The sequence below is a fragment of the Macaca nemestrina genome, chromosome 1 (assembly GCF_043159975.1).
Source record: "Macaca nemestrina isolate mMacNem1 chromosome 1, mMacNem.hap1, whole genome shotgun sequence".
Taxonomy (NCBI): domain Eukaryota; kingdom Metazoa; phylum Chordata; class Mammalia; order Primates; family Cercopithecidae; genus Macaca; species Macaca nemestrina.
Window position 1 is genome coordinate 141,584,793 of NC_092125.1, and position 15,256 is coordinate 141,600,048.

Consider the following 15,256-nt stretch of genomic DNA (forward strand, 5'->3'; position numbering starts at 1 on the left):
CTCATGGCAGTTAGATTGCTTTTTGTTTAATTTTTTTTAATTTTTTTTGCAAATTATCCAGCTAAATTCCTTTGTACCTTTTTTTCTCCTTTAGGTAACATATAAATATATGAATTTGCTGTGATAAATCAAATATTGTTGTGTATGCTTACTTCCCAGCCTTTTGGCTAAGATCAAGTGTATTATCGTGTATATGTTAAGCACAGTTTTTTGTTTTTGTTTTTGTTTTTGAAACAGAGTCTCACTCTGTAGCCCAGGCTGGAGTGCATTGGCACGATCTGGGCTCACTGCAACCTCCACTTCCTGGGTTCAAGCGATTCTTGTGTCTCAGCCACCTGAGTATCAGGTGCCTGCTACCATGCCCGGCTAATTTATTTTTGTATTTTTAGTAGAGATGGGGTTTTTCCAGGCTGGCCAGGTTGGTCTCAAACTCCTGGCCTACAGTCCATTTTGGAAATTAAGACATGCATACTCAAGTTAGTGAACAAGATGATGCAAGTTATTCATAGAATATTTTTGTGGCATCGAAAAGCAGAGAATTAAAACATTATTTTGACATTTATTGAGTGCCTACCATGTGCAAAAACCTGGGTTTTGAAAGATAATGAAAGTTGAGTGTCTTATTTATCAATGACCTGAGAGTATACTGTGATAAGTGACATTGGTCATAAGTGGTCCCTGCAAAAAAAGGTAGAAGTATGTTGAGATCACAGTTGGCTGACAGCCACTGGGAAAATGTGAAGTAGTCCAGCATTTAGTACCTGATGGTTGTACAGACTCAGATTGTGGATCTAGACCATGTCATCCTCATGAAAATTCTAGCTGAGATGTACTATTATTCCCAGTGCGTCACTCAGTCTGTGTCTTTCTAGCCTAAGTCCTTTTTTGGCCTGTCCCTCCCTTATTACTTTATGGTTATCTTTGATGAGTTCACTCTGTTTAAATATGTGATGCTTGGGTCTTGCCTCCCCGCTGTGTATGGAAAGCCAGTATGGACAGACTGTATGAAAGTATCTAGTCAATATTTCCTTATATATCCTTTTGTTCTCCTATGTTCATGTTGCCCTGGGTTCATGTGTGCCAAGAGGACTTGGTTGAGTCCATGGCTTGCAGCTCCATTCACAGGTGCTTTTTGGTGATGTTCGTGACAACGGTGGTGACCTGCAGTAGTCCTTGATCTGCTGTCAAAATTGGCTAGAGTTTTTGTATCCATTCCATGGTTTTCTTCCCTGTTTTTTTTTTTTTTTTTTTTTTTTTTTTGACAGGGGTTGTATACAATCATTCTTTATTCTGTGTGTCCTTTGTGCTTCATTTCTTTGGAAAAGCCCTTCGAGCTAAAAGCTGAGACAGCGAAAGCCCTGGCAGCCTCCCTTGGCAGCCCCTTTCTCTCAGCTTTTGACACTTTTCTTTGGCAGAACCCATTTCACTTTATGGAGGTTGGAGCTTACCTGGAGGAGAAGAAAGTCGTTTCTCTGGAGATCCAGAGGGACGACCCCACCCCCAGGGGATTTTGTTTTCCAGTTTTCACCTTAGTCATTTGACCTACAGCTTAAAGCAGGCCTAAGGGAAGGTAACTTTTATTCCACCTTTGCTGACTTTTCGGCAGAAAAAAATGTGTTCTGTTTATTTGTTCTTTGACGGGGAGCTAATTCATGCTTTTGTTGAGATTAGTGTGGTTGACCCATGTGAAGTAGCCATTTTGTAGTAAAAAATGGTCAAATATTGGCAATGTCATCTGGTTCAACTTAATGTATCTTAGTCATAGGATCTGAGCTGGATTATAGGTTGTTTCTGTTGATAGTGAGTTGCAAAAAAGTATTCCAGAGGCTGCTCTGAGTGATTTTCATGGAAAGCCAGGGCTAAGATTTCTACCCTCTTTCTGTTGCTTCCTAGGTCACACTTCACCTGAATCCCATCTCCTCAGTCCACATCCACCACAAGCCTGTCGTGTTCCTGCTCAACTCCCCACACCCCCTGGTGTGGCATCTGAAGACAGAGAGACTTGCCACTGGGGTCTCCAGACTGTTTTTGGTAAGTGCTTAAACCTCCCCCAAACTGATCTTTAGCACAAGGGTATAATAATCCTTAAACTTTGCCAAACTTTTAATAACGGCTTACTTTCATTGAAATAATGCCAGAGTCCAAAGAGTGTTAAATTTGGAGGATGCGCTTAATGATATTTGGATGACATAGATAAGCATTCACAGAAAGCAGACACACCTGCCCATCTTCTGTGGGCAGAGCCGGGGTCTAGTGCGCACATTAGAGCAGGATCTGTCGTCATACTCTGTGTGGCCTGAGCTTTGGTTTCAGCTCTGAAACCCCACTTGTGGCATCAGGAGCACTGTAAATATTGTAACTGGCTACCGGGTGTGTGGTCCCTGACCACAAAATAAATATGCATGAACCCATACTATTTGTATATAACACAGGCCTGATTCCTGATCTGAGGATCTGTTTGTTGAGAAAGTGACACAGTGAGCTCCAAAATGAAGTCATTTGTATTTTATTAAAAAAACATGCTGGAACCCAGCTCTTGTGGAAAGATCCAAATATTACCTACTATTTGTAAATCATGTCCCTTTGAGTTTGCCAGAACATTCAAGTTTGCTAGTTGTGGAGAAATAGATGGGTTGTTTGGATGGAATTTTTTTGGTATGATATCATGTCTGATGATGAGCAATACTGCAACTTGGTAGTGGTAACTCACATTTGTCTATTGCGAGAGCTGCAGGCTAATGTCCTAACTGCAGCGCCTGAGGCCTTAAACCTCTCTTGCCCACAAGCATCCAAAACAAGTGGAGTCCCCAGTTAATAGTTTTCCTCTTGCCTCATGAATAAACTTTGCCCAGTTAATGACTCCCAATCCAGCTCTGTAGTTTCTTTCCCCTGTATTTGAAGAGTACTTCTAAAAACTCAAAGGTTCTTGTTGGATAATGTAAGAATCCATAGTCAATACAATTATTATAATAAGTACATAAATGAGTAAAAGGGAGAAAAGAAAAAGCTCATCTTTGTAGTAAAATGCCAGCTAGTAAATATAGAAGGAGCAAAGGAGTTAGAAAATGATCATTTTGCAACCATCATAATAAAAGTTGACCAGGTAAGAATTATTAACAGATGCTAAATCTAGCAGAGATGGAGGGAGTTCAGGAAATAGTATATTTAGATATTCTTAAAATATCTTTTGTACAAATTGCTTATTAATTACACATAAAAAATAGTGACTATATACATTGGGGATATCCCATGATACCTTAACCAAGTGATTAAAATTCATATCAGCAATGTGGGGCAGATGGATGTTGTGTGCCTATAAATGAGAGAGAACACAGCATCACTTTTGTAGTATTTTTGCCAGAAATGCATATAACCTGAATCTAATCATGAAGAAATGCTGACTAAACCAAATTGAATGACATTCTTTAAGATAACTGGCCTGTAGGCCGGGCGCGGTGGCTCAAGCCTGTAATCCCAGCACTTTGGGAGGCCGAGGCGGGCGGATCACAAGGTCAGGAGATCGAGACCACAGTGAAACCCCGTCTCTACTAAAAATACAAAAAATTAGCCGGGCGCGGTGGCGGGCGCCTGTAGTCCCAGCTACTCAGGAGGCTGAGGCAGGAGAATGGTGGGAACCCGGGAGGCGGAGCTTGCAGTGAGCCGAGATCGCGCCACTGCACTCCAGCCTGGGCAACAGCGTGAGACTCCGTCTCAAAAAAAAAAAAAAAAAAAAAAAAAGATAACTGGCCTGTAATCTTCAAAAGTGTCAGTCATGAAAGACAGAGAAAGGCTGGGGAGCCATTCCAGATTAAAGGAGACAAAAAGACAAGACACATGTGATCCTGAGCTGGATCCTGTTGGGTAGGGAGTGGGGCAGCTGCTATAAAAGACATTAGGGGGACAGTGGGTGAAATTATAATTGAGCCTATAGATTAAAATATTGTATCAATGTTATATTCCTCGAATTTGATAATTGTTGTTTTTCTGTAAGAGAATATCCTTAGGAAACATACTCAATACTCTTTAAGGTTAAGAGCTAAAAGGTCAGATCATTCAGGAAAAAAACATGTTGTATAGAGAGAAGAATAAAGCAAATGTGGCAAGATTTTAAAAACAGATGAATCTAGTTAAAGGCTATACTAGAGTCCTTTGTGTTAGCAACTTTGCAGTAAATTTAAATTAATTTCAGAATAAAACATTTAAGCTCAAAAGGTACATTTACAAGGTGGGTATTACAATAACTTTATTGTAGCCTTTTCTGGGAATTGCAACTCTTATTACTTCTATATTAAAAAGGCCAAAAACCAGTAATTATTTAGTTGTTATTACTGGCACGTTTATTGAGCACTTAGGATATTTCAGGTCACTAAATTCTCTAATATTTTATCTAATTCTGACAATAACCTTCTACAGTACGATAGTGTAGATCTCTTCTTATAGATGAAGAACTAAGATTTAGAGGGGGTAAGTAGTGGCCCAAACCACATGGCTAGTTACTTGCAGAGTTGGTACTCAAACCTAGATAGGACCTATTCTACAAGCTGTTATGCTAAACTGTCTGCCTTCGTACTCATAATCACTGCCAGTCTCCTCTAATTAAAGTTACTTGTGATAGTAATACTAATGGCTCTGATCATAAAGTCATATGCACATTTAGCCCTCATACTGTAGAGCTTTCCTGTTCAATACTGTAGGAAATAGCTGTGCGTGGCTACTTAAATTACAGTTCTTCAGTCCTACTTAGCCACATTTCAGGTGCTCAGTAGCTACGTGAGGCTAGTGGCTACCATGGTGGGCAGGTTATGGAGACATTATGAGCAAAGGCAGTGCGTGTCCTGGTTTGGATCCAAGCAGCAACCTTGGGCAAATTAATTTCTCTAAGCCGGATTTTTCTCAGGCCCTCCATCATAGGGCTGTTATCTTGAGTAAGCGAGATCATATATACAATGTTTGTAGACATTACCTGCTGTCGCTGCTCTTATTTATTTCTAGCCACAGTTAAGAGCATGTGGGATGGGTGTTGAATTTGCATCTGTAATTATGAAATATCTAGCTTGGCTGGCCCCAGATTGAAAGGGGTTCTATTTCTCTGGGCTATAGGTCCAGATGAAAGTGTGGGCCATGTATGTCATAGTCGTACTTATCACTGCCTGGATTCTTTCTTCAGTCTGCCAGTCCATGGGTTTTGAGGGAAAGAGTCTTACTCTTAGTTATTAATTTGCTTTAATTTTGCTTAAAATCTGTAAAAACTGCTTCTTGGCCATCAGCGTGGACACTAACAATGAAAGAAGGCGGCAGCTTTAGTAAACAATTGAACATAAACCCCATTTGGATCAATCCCATGTTAGGAGATTGCAGATCAAATAATGAGCCTAAAATTACCAACACATGGGAGGCAGCATCAGGCGAAGTCAAGGATTTAAATTCCAGGACACCTGAACTCTGCTTTGTTGTCCAGCAGGCTTCCTTTAGGGAAAATGGTTTTTTTTTTCCCGTCTGTACATTTCTTCATGGCCTGGAAGAGACGATGGAACATCTGTTGTTCATTCACATTCTCACATCGGCAGACAACGAGTGATGCAAGTCCTTGCACAAGCTGGGCCACTCTCCGTGGGCAGGCTTTTCCCTTCCTCTCTGTGGCCTGAAATGAATTTTAGTGTCTGCTTATCTCCTTGACAGCCTTTGCCAAAGAGGGTCTGGTGATCAATAGAAATCCAGTAGTGTGTTCTCTTTATCCATTTATATAGTTAAGAGTTAAAGTTTGGGGATAAGATAACTAAATTATGTTCCATAAAATGTTCATCAAACACTTCAGAGGGCCCATGGGATCTCTGGAAACGGAGGCTTCACCATTTTCATCACTGTCTTCTCCAAGGTTATGCAGGGAGCTTAGAGGAGCTGTGGAAAGCGAATGGGTCTCTTGACTCTCAGTCCAAGACACGTGTATCCTTGCCTGCTTCCTGATATGCTGCTGGAGGGTTTGCATTTCTGTCTCAGAGCTGTCTACTGTGTATGTAGAGTTACAATACTTTTAACTGTTTTTTTTTTTTAATATGGTGATGAGAAAAGTTTCAAGTAACAGCATCTACTCATTTATCAGGGTGACCTTTTTATTTAAATGGACATGTCTGTGTTGTTATGACTGCCCAAATTAAAAAAGGAAAACTTTCATAATTAGTTAGGAGGGCCTTATGTTACCCAGAAATCGCAGCCACCCATGAGGGTGACTAAAAACATACTTTAATACTGGTAATAAAGGCATCTGTCTTTTTCTGTCAAATCATTTCAGTCCTTCTCACCCCCTCACAGCACAGGCAAGAAGGGAGCATGTCAGGCAGGGAGAAAGTGGGATTTAGTTTTCTCTGCAGGTGCAGCTCCTTTATCTGGCTATTCTGGTTACCTAGGAAATATGAGTGGGATGAAGAGTAACGCTTTCGGGCTGAGTTTCAAGTTGCGAATCTTTGAGTGTGAGTCACACACATGCACACACGTGATGAAGTTGTCATAATCTTGTAGTTTTCCTTTTGCAGGGTGTATGGGTGGCCCAGAGAACAATCAGAAATAAAAATCATCTTACTCTCTCAGTGTGCCATGTTGAAACTACAAATAATCTCTTAGAAGGATCACATAAGCCCATTTTTATTTATACATTGATTTCTACACTGAAAAAAAAGTAAGCTAACTTAACTGGGTGATAATGCCTGAACCTTCAACCTGAGTTTGCTAAAAAAGATTGAGGAGAGCCACAATCTGAAATTGTCTTTAAGGACATACTACAGTTTAAATACACACTTTCTAGAGAAAAGACACAAATGGCCACAAAACACATGAAAAGATGCTCAGTATCATGAGTCATTAGGGACATGCTAATGAAAACCAGTGAGATGCCACTTCACACTAGGGTGGCTATAATAAAAAAGGTGATAACAAGGGTTGTGAAAGCTGTAGGGAAATTGGAACATGCATACATTGCTGGTGGGAATGTAAAATGGTTCTGTGGAAAATAATTGAACAAAACACATGTCCACAAGAACTTGTCCACAGATGTCCAAAGCATCATTATTCACAGTCGCCAAAAAGTGGAAACAACCCAAATGTCCATCAACAGATGAATGGATGAAAAAAGTGCTATATCCATACAATGGAATATTATTTAGCCATAAAAAGGATTGAAGTTCTGATACATACCACAACATACATGGGTCTTGAAAACATTATACTAAGTGAAAGAAGCCAGACACTAATGGTCACAAATTGTATGATTCCAATTTATATAAAATGTCCAGAATGGGCAAATCTATAGAAACAGAAAGTAGATTAGTGATTGCCAGGGGCTGATGAGAGGGGAAAATGGGGAATGACTGCTAATGATATGAGATTTCTTTTGGGAGGTTATAAAAATGTTCTGGAATTACATAGTGGTGAATATACCACACCTTGTGAATATACACAGAAACACTGAATTGTTTAAAAGGCTGAATGTTATGGGATGTGAACTATATTTCATAAAACTAGCAAGAAAACCTTGCTGCAGCACTTATTTTTTCTTTTCTTTTTTTTTTTTTTTTTTTTTTTTTTGAGGACAGGGTCTCACTCCATCACTCAGGCTGGAGTGCAGTGGTGCAAACATGCCTCACTGTAGCCTAAACCTTCCGGGCTCAAGGGATCCTCCTGCCTCAGCCTCCTGAGTAACTGGGACTACAGGTGCATGCCAGCATGACCAGCTGATTTCTTGGGGGTACTTTTTGTAAGGATAGAATTTTGCCGTGTTGTCCAGGTGAATCTCAAACTCCTGGTCTCAAGTGATGCACTCACTTTGGCCTCCCAAGGTGCTGGGATTATAGGCATGACTCACAGTGCTGGGCATGAACTAGATTTTAAAGTGTATCTTTTTACTTTATGCCATGTACCTGATTTTTTTTTTTTTTTTCCCCTTGAGACAGGATTTTTTTTTTCTGGCTCTGTAGCCCGAGCTAGAGTTCAGTGGCATGATCTCAGCTCACTGCAACCTCTGCTGCCTGGGCTCAAACTATCCTCCCACCTCAGCCTCCTGAGTAACTGGGACTACAGGCATGCACTGCCACACCCAGCTAATTTTTGACTTTTTTTTTTTTTCGTAGAGGTGGGGTTTCACTTTTTTGCCCAGGCTGGTCTCAAACTCTTGGGCTGAAGTCATCCACCTGCCTTGGCCTCCCAAAGTACTGGGATTACAGGTGTGAACCACTATGCCCAGCCTCTAATTTTTTTTTAATCTTGCTTTATTTGTATTCCAAATTGGAGCATTCTCTCCTGCAAGGTCTGTAGACTTGGAGCCCTAGGACAAGCAGACATTTTCAAGATGAGACCCTAGTGCCTGGCTTCTAATAACCTAAAATGCTTAGTCCAGAGGCCGTGGCCAGCCTACTTATGTCAGGCTTATTCACTTTGCATGCTCATAAGGAAAAAAGGGTATCTAAGATTAGAAGTTTCAAGAAATAAGCAGCTTCTTCCAACCTCATTCACTCTCGATATTACTATGCTGTGATCTATTTTTTCTCTAGCCATTTATCGTTAAAATCAGAGAGCAAATGTATGTGAATGTGTGTATGTTTGAGAGGAGGATGGGGCATGGAAGGGGATTTTGGTCTTTGAGGTACCATTGCCGGAGCTGGCATATAAAAATAGAGGATGCCCAGTTAAAGTTGAATTTCAGATAAACAACAAATAATTTTGTCAGTGTGCCCATGCAGTATTTGGGACATAACATATGCTAAAAAAGTATTCATTGTTTACCTGAAATTCAACTTTAACTGGGTGTCCTGTACTTTATCGGGCAGCTCTACTCGGAGGTAATTCAGGTTTTTGTTCCAGTTAACACCCTGGCCTGGATGTTAGGACGCCTGAGTACTAGTCTTGGCTCTGCCACTAACTAGTTATACATCACTGAGAATGTAACTACTACTTAACTACTCTGGCCTTGGTTTCCTCATTTCTAAAATGAGGGGATTGTACTAGCTCATGTCTAAAGTTCCTCCCAGCTTTTAAACTCCGTGATTCTTTGATAGCATGACTGCTAGATATTATATCCCAATTTAATTTGGAACAGAAACTGGCAAATTGAGCATTGCCCCCTCAGCAAATCCAAGTAAATATCAAGGCAGGGCAGTTGAAATAAATGACAGAAACCAAATTCTATGCTATTAGCTTTGGATTAAAAACAAATAAAAACTTAATCCTAATGAAAAATGTAAATTAATACATTTAAAACCAGTTTTGTATTTTCAAGAAGCAGGGAGGGATGGGTGAAGAAGCTGGAGCTGCCAACATCTAGTTTATTCCTTTTACTTAAGCTAGAGGCATTAAAAAAAAAAAAAAAAAAAAAAAAGGTCCAAATATTTTGGACCTCTGCCACCAAACCACAGGCAGTTCTCTGGTCTGCACTGGAGTTTGGATGACTGACAAGACTCAGTGAAAAACAAGTGCTATTTGTTTTCCTGTGCCTAGTATTTAACTGGAAATCAAAAGGCTAAATTTCCAATCAGTTGCTAAATAGCCCCAGATGTGTGCTCAGTGCGGCACTAGGAAGGGACATGCACAGCCCATACCACCGCGCATGTCCAGCTGTTACCTTTTCATGAAGCCAAGTGATGTGTAACTGAGGGTTGTAGTGTCTGTCCAAAAACGCCCTAAGAATAACTCAGACATTCAAGATTGCTTGTGGAGAAGGGAACTTCTTTAAAAAAAAATTCTGTATTCTATTGTGTTGCATTAAAAAAAACCTGGAAATAATTTTTTTCTTTGCTAATTTCCTTCTTTCCCTTATTTGGCAGTTCCCCCACCCCCACGTTCAGAAAAAAACACAGAATTAGCATACCTGGTATGATGGTTTATGTATCTACTTGTTCATTCATCCAACACCCAGTTTTTAGTGCCTAACTGTGAACTGTGCTAGCTGTGGAGGATCTAGGGAAAACTGGGGTAAATTGCCTGTGCTTAGCTTCCCATTATGTGTGAGAGCTGGTTGAAAAATTAGGAATTGCAGTTTAGTGTGCTAAGTACTATTACACTAAATAATAGTGAAAATGGGAGAAGATGAGAATAGTAGAAATTGGAGAAAATGAGAATTCTCTTCTTCCAAATGCAATCAAGGCAGCTTCCTGCATGAGGCTGGCTCTGGAGAACAGCATGTGGCAAAGGGGTCAGGGCTGCAGACACAAACACAGCTCTTGGCTCAGCCAGAAGCATTACCCCTGTATTCCAGGGACCCGAATATACCAGTTTGTGTTTTGCAGTGAGGTCTTTCCCCAGATAAATTCTCTCTTGAAGGCAGATTAAATAACTAAATGTTTCAAGATTGGTGGTGGTTCTTCTTTTTTTAAATGTCTCTTGTAGAATGACTCATTGTGTCCTGTGGGATATTCCAAGTGGTTGTGTACCATGCATTTTTATTCCGGAGTCTGCTCATCTGTTGGTTTTGTGGCTTGTCCTTAAGAGCCTTAATTATATGGGTCTTGATCCTCTCATGAGCTAGGGTCAGTCAACTACCCTAGTTCAAACGACTCATTCCTGTTTCCTAGGAATGAGTTTTTGGCCCTATTGTGGCCATTGAGCTCTTCCTAAATGTCACTATGGCAATTAGAACACTGGAAAGAGCCCAGTTTCAACTGGTAAACCTGGTCCAGAAGGGGTTTTTGAAAGACTCCCTGGGATTTATTCTAACTTGCTGGGTTAAGGCTGGTGAATGTTGTGAGTGAGTGAATGGCCCGTGGCCCCTGGGAGATTTGCCTGGGTGTATTTTTCCTGAGGAAGACATCCTGTCCAGGAGGGTTCATGCAAGTGTAGACTTTTCCTGGCTCTGGCTGGACTTGTGTCATGTCTGTGTGCAGGCATGGGTCGCAGCCCTGTGAAGGCTTTGCTTTCATTCAACAAATTGAGGTCAAATAAACTCACTTTCACTGAGGAGGCAAGGTTGGTGTTTCTTCATGTGGAGTCCCATGACGTCTTTTAAGGCTTTATTGCCTAAGGCTAATCTGGTAATCAGATGCATCTGCCCTTCCCAAGTGTTGGGCATTGTATCAAATGTCACATCTCTGGTGCCCTTTGTTGACGTGGTGGCCAGCCTCCAGAGAGCTGTTTGGTAGAAAAAGTGACTGTTTTGTTAAAGGAGGTTGCAGAATATTCTATTTCCATGTAATAGGAAGGGGAAAAAAACCCCAGCTGTCTACCAGGAGACTTTGGGAGGCTGACTTGAAGGCTGTGGCTATGCCTTGTTCCTCATAAATTATAGACAATGATGCTCTTGGTAAGGGTTCTCCACAGGTGGCCCACACTCCCCGTCTCAGAAAGCAGCTCCAGGATGGTCCAACTCCTTCCTGGGCACAGGTTGTTGGGCTTATTTGAGGCAAATTGGTTCTTGCACCTCAAGTCCGCATTATCTAACTCTAGCTTAGAAGCTACTTCTGATTTCTGCAGGGAAGGAAGGGGGTCCTTTAGCCTTTCTAATATCTGTGTCTAGGATAGAATTTGTTTCTCAAGATCTGCTTTTGCCTTTGGTTCCTAACACTCTATCCTTAGATGGCCTGGGGTCTTTGTTGCAACTGTGGGTCCTTAATGCCGCTGTGCTAGGGAGTCATCATTGCTTTGCCTCTGCCTTGTACCACTGAGGTGGTGAATGACACAGTATATACCTGGAAGTCAGGGAGTCATCCATCTGCTACCTCCAGCAAAAGTCTCACAGTCCATCTGATCTCTGGCCTTTCCATCTTTATTATGGAGAGCCTGTTCTTGAGATTCTATTGGTTCCGGGTGATACAGATGGCAGGGTGATGTTCAGAGCTGCTGTTTGGAGCCACGCCCCAATCCATTAAAAGGGTTTTTATATCCTTTTCTAGCAGTTTATATAAGAAAGCTATGGTCCTGCCATAGTGAGGAATGACTCGTGGCCTGTCAACCTCAGCATCTGTCAGGCAAATCTCATGGCCTGATGTGAGGATACATATACACATATGTGTATGTTTAACAAGCACTTCTAGTGTGTGCCATGTGTGAGATACTCTTCTGAGTACTTACATGTATGACCTTAGTCTTCATAATAAGCCTGTGAAGTAGGTGCTTTTGTTGTCTTTGTTTTAAGATGAGGAAACTGAGACAAAGAAGTTAACATGTACCTGGTCCCATAGCTAGTAAGTGGGGGCCCTAACCCATGGACAGTACTTAGTAAGTACTCTGTAAATGTTAGCAATAATAATAATAATACTCTCCAGAATGGTAAATGGGGACCTCATTGGGAACAGTCACACTGCTGACTCGAGGGCATGACTATGATTTTATCTGTAACTCTGGCTTCCAGTCTGGAGTCACTCATGACTGTCCCAAGAACAGGGCTTCAGAATTGAACCTGTAGAGCCAAATCAGGGCATCGCATCAGGTGAGTAAAGTTCTTGTTTCAGCGAAGTGTGTTGTGCATGACTTATTTCAGTACTGTGATCTAGATCATATCAGTATTTCACTTGGATAAGGATTTTAAAACTGTTTCTTGACCCCTTTCCCAAGAGCACTTTCTCTCTGTGGTCCCAGTTGGAGCATTTCCGGATGAGCTGCACCAGGATGCCTTAATATCTGCATCTATCCTTAACCCTTTGGGGACCATTTGTTAATTGATGCTAAATATGTTCAGTTCAACCTTCTTGGCTTTGACCTAGGAGATCACCTTGATCGTCTTCAGAGACTTTTCAATGTAGACTGGAAAATGGGTGTGGCCTGCTTAAGAGGGCTTTGCCTTTGCTTCAGAGCTAATTTTAGGAAGCTCAAAGGAGGCTCCAGCCACAGTTGTTTTGGGCTAGAGGCCTCACCTCCATTCTTGCCCTCCAAGGACATGCCCTTTAGAACTTTTTTTCCCCAAACTGTTGTTAGGTCTGTGGTTCCTGGGCCAGAATATGCTGCTCTGTTTCTCCTGGGGCTTGCACCAGCCATTCCCAGGAGCTGTCAGTCAGCATTTATCTAGAGAAACAGAACCAGTCAGGGATATATATGAAGAGATTTATTACAAAGAATTGGCTTATGCCATTGTGGGGACAGCAGGGCAATCAAAGTCCATAGGGAGGCCTTTCAGGAAGGGTAGCTCAGGCATGAGCAGAAGCTGCTGTCCACAGGTAGAATTTTTTCTTCCTTAGGGAAGCCTTGGGTGTGCTCTTAATGGCTTTCAGTGGATTGAATCAGGTCCACCCAGATTATCTGATATAATCTCCCTTCCCTTCCTTAGTGCCACCTGATTATGGAGTTGAAATGCATCTACAAAATACTCTCACAGCAACGTGTAGATGAGTGGATTGCATAACTGGGGAAGATGGCCTAGACATGTTGATGTATAAAACTGACCGTCACAGAAATTTTTAAGATCCTTGAGCAATTTGTTGTTGTTTACTCTAACTTTACTTCTAGCCAAGTAATTATTCCGTTTCTTTAAGTCATTCCTTTTTCTGTCTGTCCCTTCCATTCTGTTCCCCTCCACTCTGACCAGCACGGCTCTGAGATTGCTGGGGAAGCGGGGACAGAGGGGGAAACCACCCACCAGGAGAATCTCTGCAAGTGGCGGCGAAGGGTGGGAGGCCCCTGCTTTGTCCCACTGCTTTTCCTTCTCACTCTCCTCAAAGCCTGGAGAATGTTCCTTTGTATTTGCCTACCCAGCCTTAGTAGAAAGCTTGCCCTAAGACACCCAGGTCTTTGCTGACCTGTGAGCCACTCAGTTCCCTCACCAACGGGAAATGGCCTTTCCAGGTAGAGTGTCCACCTTCCCACAGTGGAAAGAGCATCATTTTTGGAGTCCAGCAGACAGTTTGAATCTGCACTCGTTTCTTGCTAAAGATGTGTGATCTGGCACTTTATCTAATTGCTCAGAGCCCCAGTTTTTTCCACGGTCAGATATGAGGATTCAGAATCCGTATGACATGCACTTAGGAAGTGTGCAGCATGAGCTTTTGTGATTAATATCATATTTCCTAGTGTTTTATTAACATGAGGCTGAGGGAAGTGCGTGTCTACCCTACACTACTGATTTCTAAGCTTGGTAGCTGATTCTTCCACAGCGATGGAATAGAAAGAACTCTAGAGTGAGAAACCAAGTATTTGGTTCTATTGTCAACCCTGTTGTCTGCCAGCTATGTGCCTTGGGTAGATCCTTTAGCTTCTGTGAGCCTTGATTTCCTTCTCTGTAAAATGGAATTGAGATTATCAGCCTTGATGAAGAAGAACTCTATAAAGAGAATTCTAGGAATGTATTTGAAGCCAGGCATTTGTAAAATTCAGTTTGTGCTCTTGAGCTTGACTTGGCAGATTGCATGTAACTTAAAAAAAAAGAGAGAGTCTTCCCTCCTGTGGGATTCTCCAGGAGCACATTTGGAGGGCAAAATTAGATACAGGAATATGGGAAGTAATAGTAATGATACCAACATTTTATTTTTTCCCTGAAAAACATCATTTAGATTGAAATGCACTTTGAATTTGGGGGTAAGCTCTTCCCTCAGGCTAACATTGGCAGATGAAGAAGGGTAAAGTGAGGAGTCTGAAGAATTTTTTGTAAAGCTGGACTGGATTCCTATGTGGCCTGGAACTTTATTTTGGAAAACTATATTAGAAAGCAGCTTGTGCTTCATCAGTTTGGTAACTTGTAGGGACTTTGTTTGTTTTTCAGATGGAATGACATCTTTTGCTTCTCTTTGTATATGTACACACATGTACTGTTGTTCTGATAACGTTTCCATGGGAGATGAGAGTATTGCTTTTGTACTGGCTCATGTTCAAGTTTGTGCATGTTTGTGTTTGGAGGGCAGTATCTCAGAGCTTTCCTCTTGGATGTGTGTAAACATGCAGGGTGTTAAGAACATGGGGCAGTTTCAATCCTTTAGGTTTTTTTTATATTTCAGCAAAACTTAAGAACAGGATGATTATCATGAATGTTTTGAGAGAAAGTAATAGTCAAATATGTTTTAAGTCATTTTATTGGAAGAAAGTAATCTGGTTTGGGGTACTAAATAAAATCACCCAAGAATTTTTAAATGGCTGCATGGATTTGTGTTTCATGAATGCATGATTGGCAGATACCGTCATCACATGGCTCATGAATATGTAGCTTTGCAAATTATGAACGTAGGTTCACAGGCATGGAAGTTATTATTTCTCTGAAATGAACCTTTTTAAAAAAGCATTGAGTCATGATATATGTTAATAGAAAACATGTTTCAGATTACATTTCACATCACATGGCTTCAGAGGAAATAGG

At 41.3% G+C, this 15,256-nt stretch overlaps 1 protein-coding gene and 1 pseudogene across 3 annotated transcripts in view; both read left to right on the forward strand.

Moving 5' to 3' along the window:
• The window catches only part of LOC105485380 (transforming growth factor beta receptor 3), a 206,646-nt gene that overhangs the window by 126,510 nt on the left and 64,880 nt on the right, over positions 1 to 15,256 (forward strand). For all 3 annotated transcript variants that reach the window (XM_011747676.3, XM_011747675.3, XM_011747678.3), the window contains one exon: positions 1,894 to 2,031. In XM_011747676.3, the coding sequence (XP_011745978.1) occupies positions 1,894 to 2,031 (138 nt within the window). The remainder of the gene's footprint in view (positions 1 to 1,893; positions 2,032 to 15,256) is intronic.
• LOC112427379 (U2 spliceosomal RNA) lies at positions 148 to 303 on the forward strand (annotated as a pseudogene).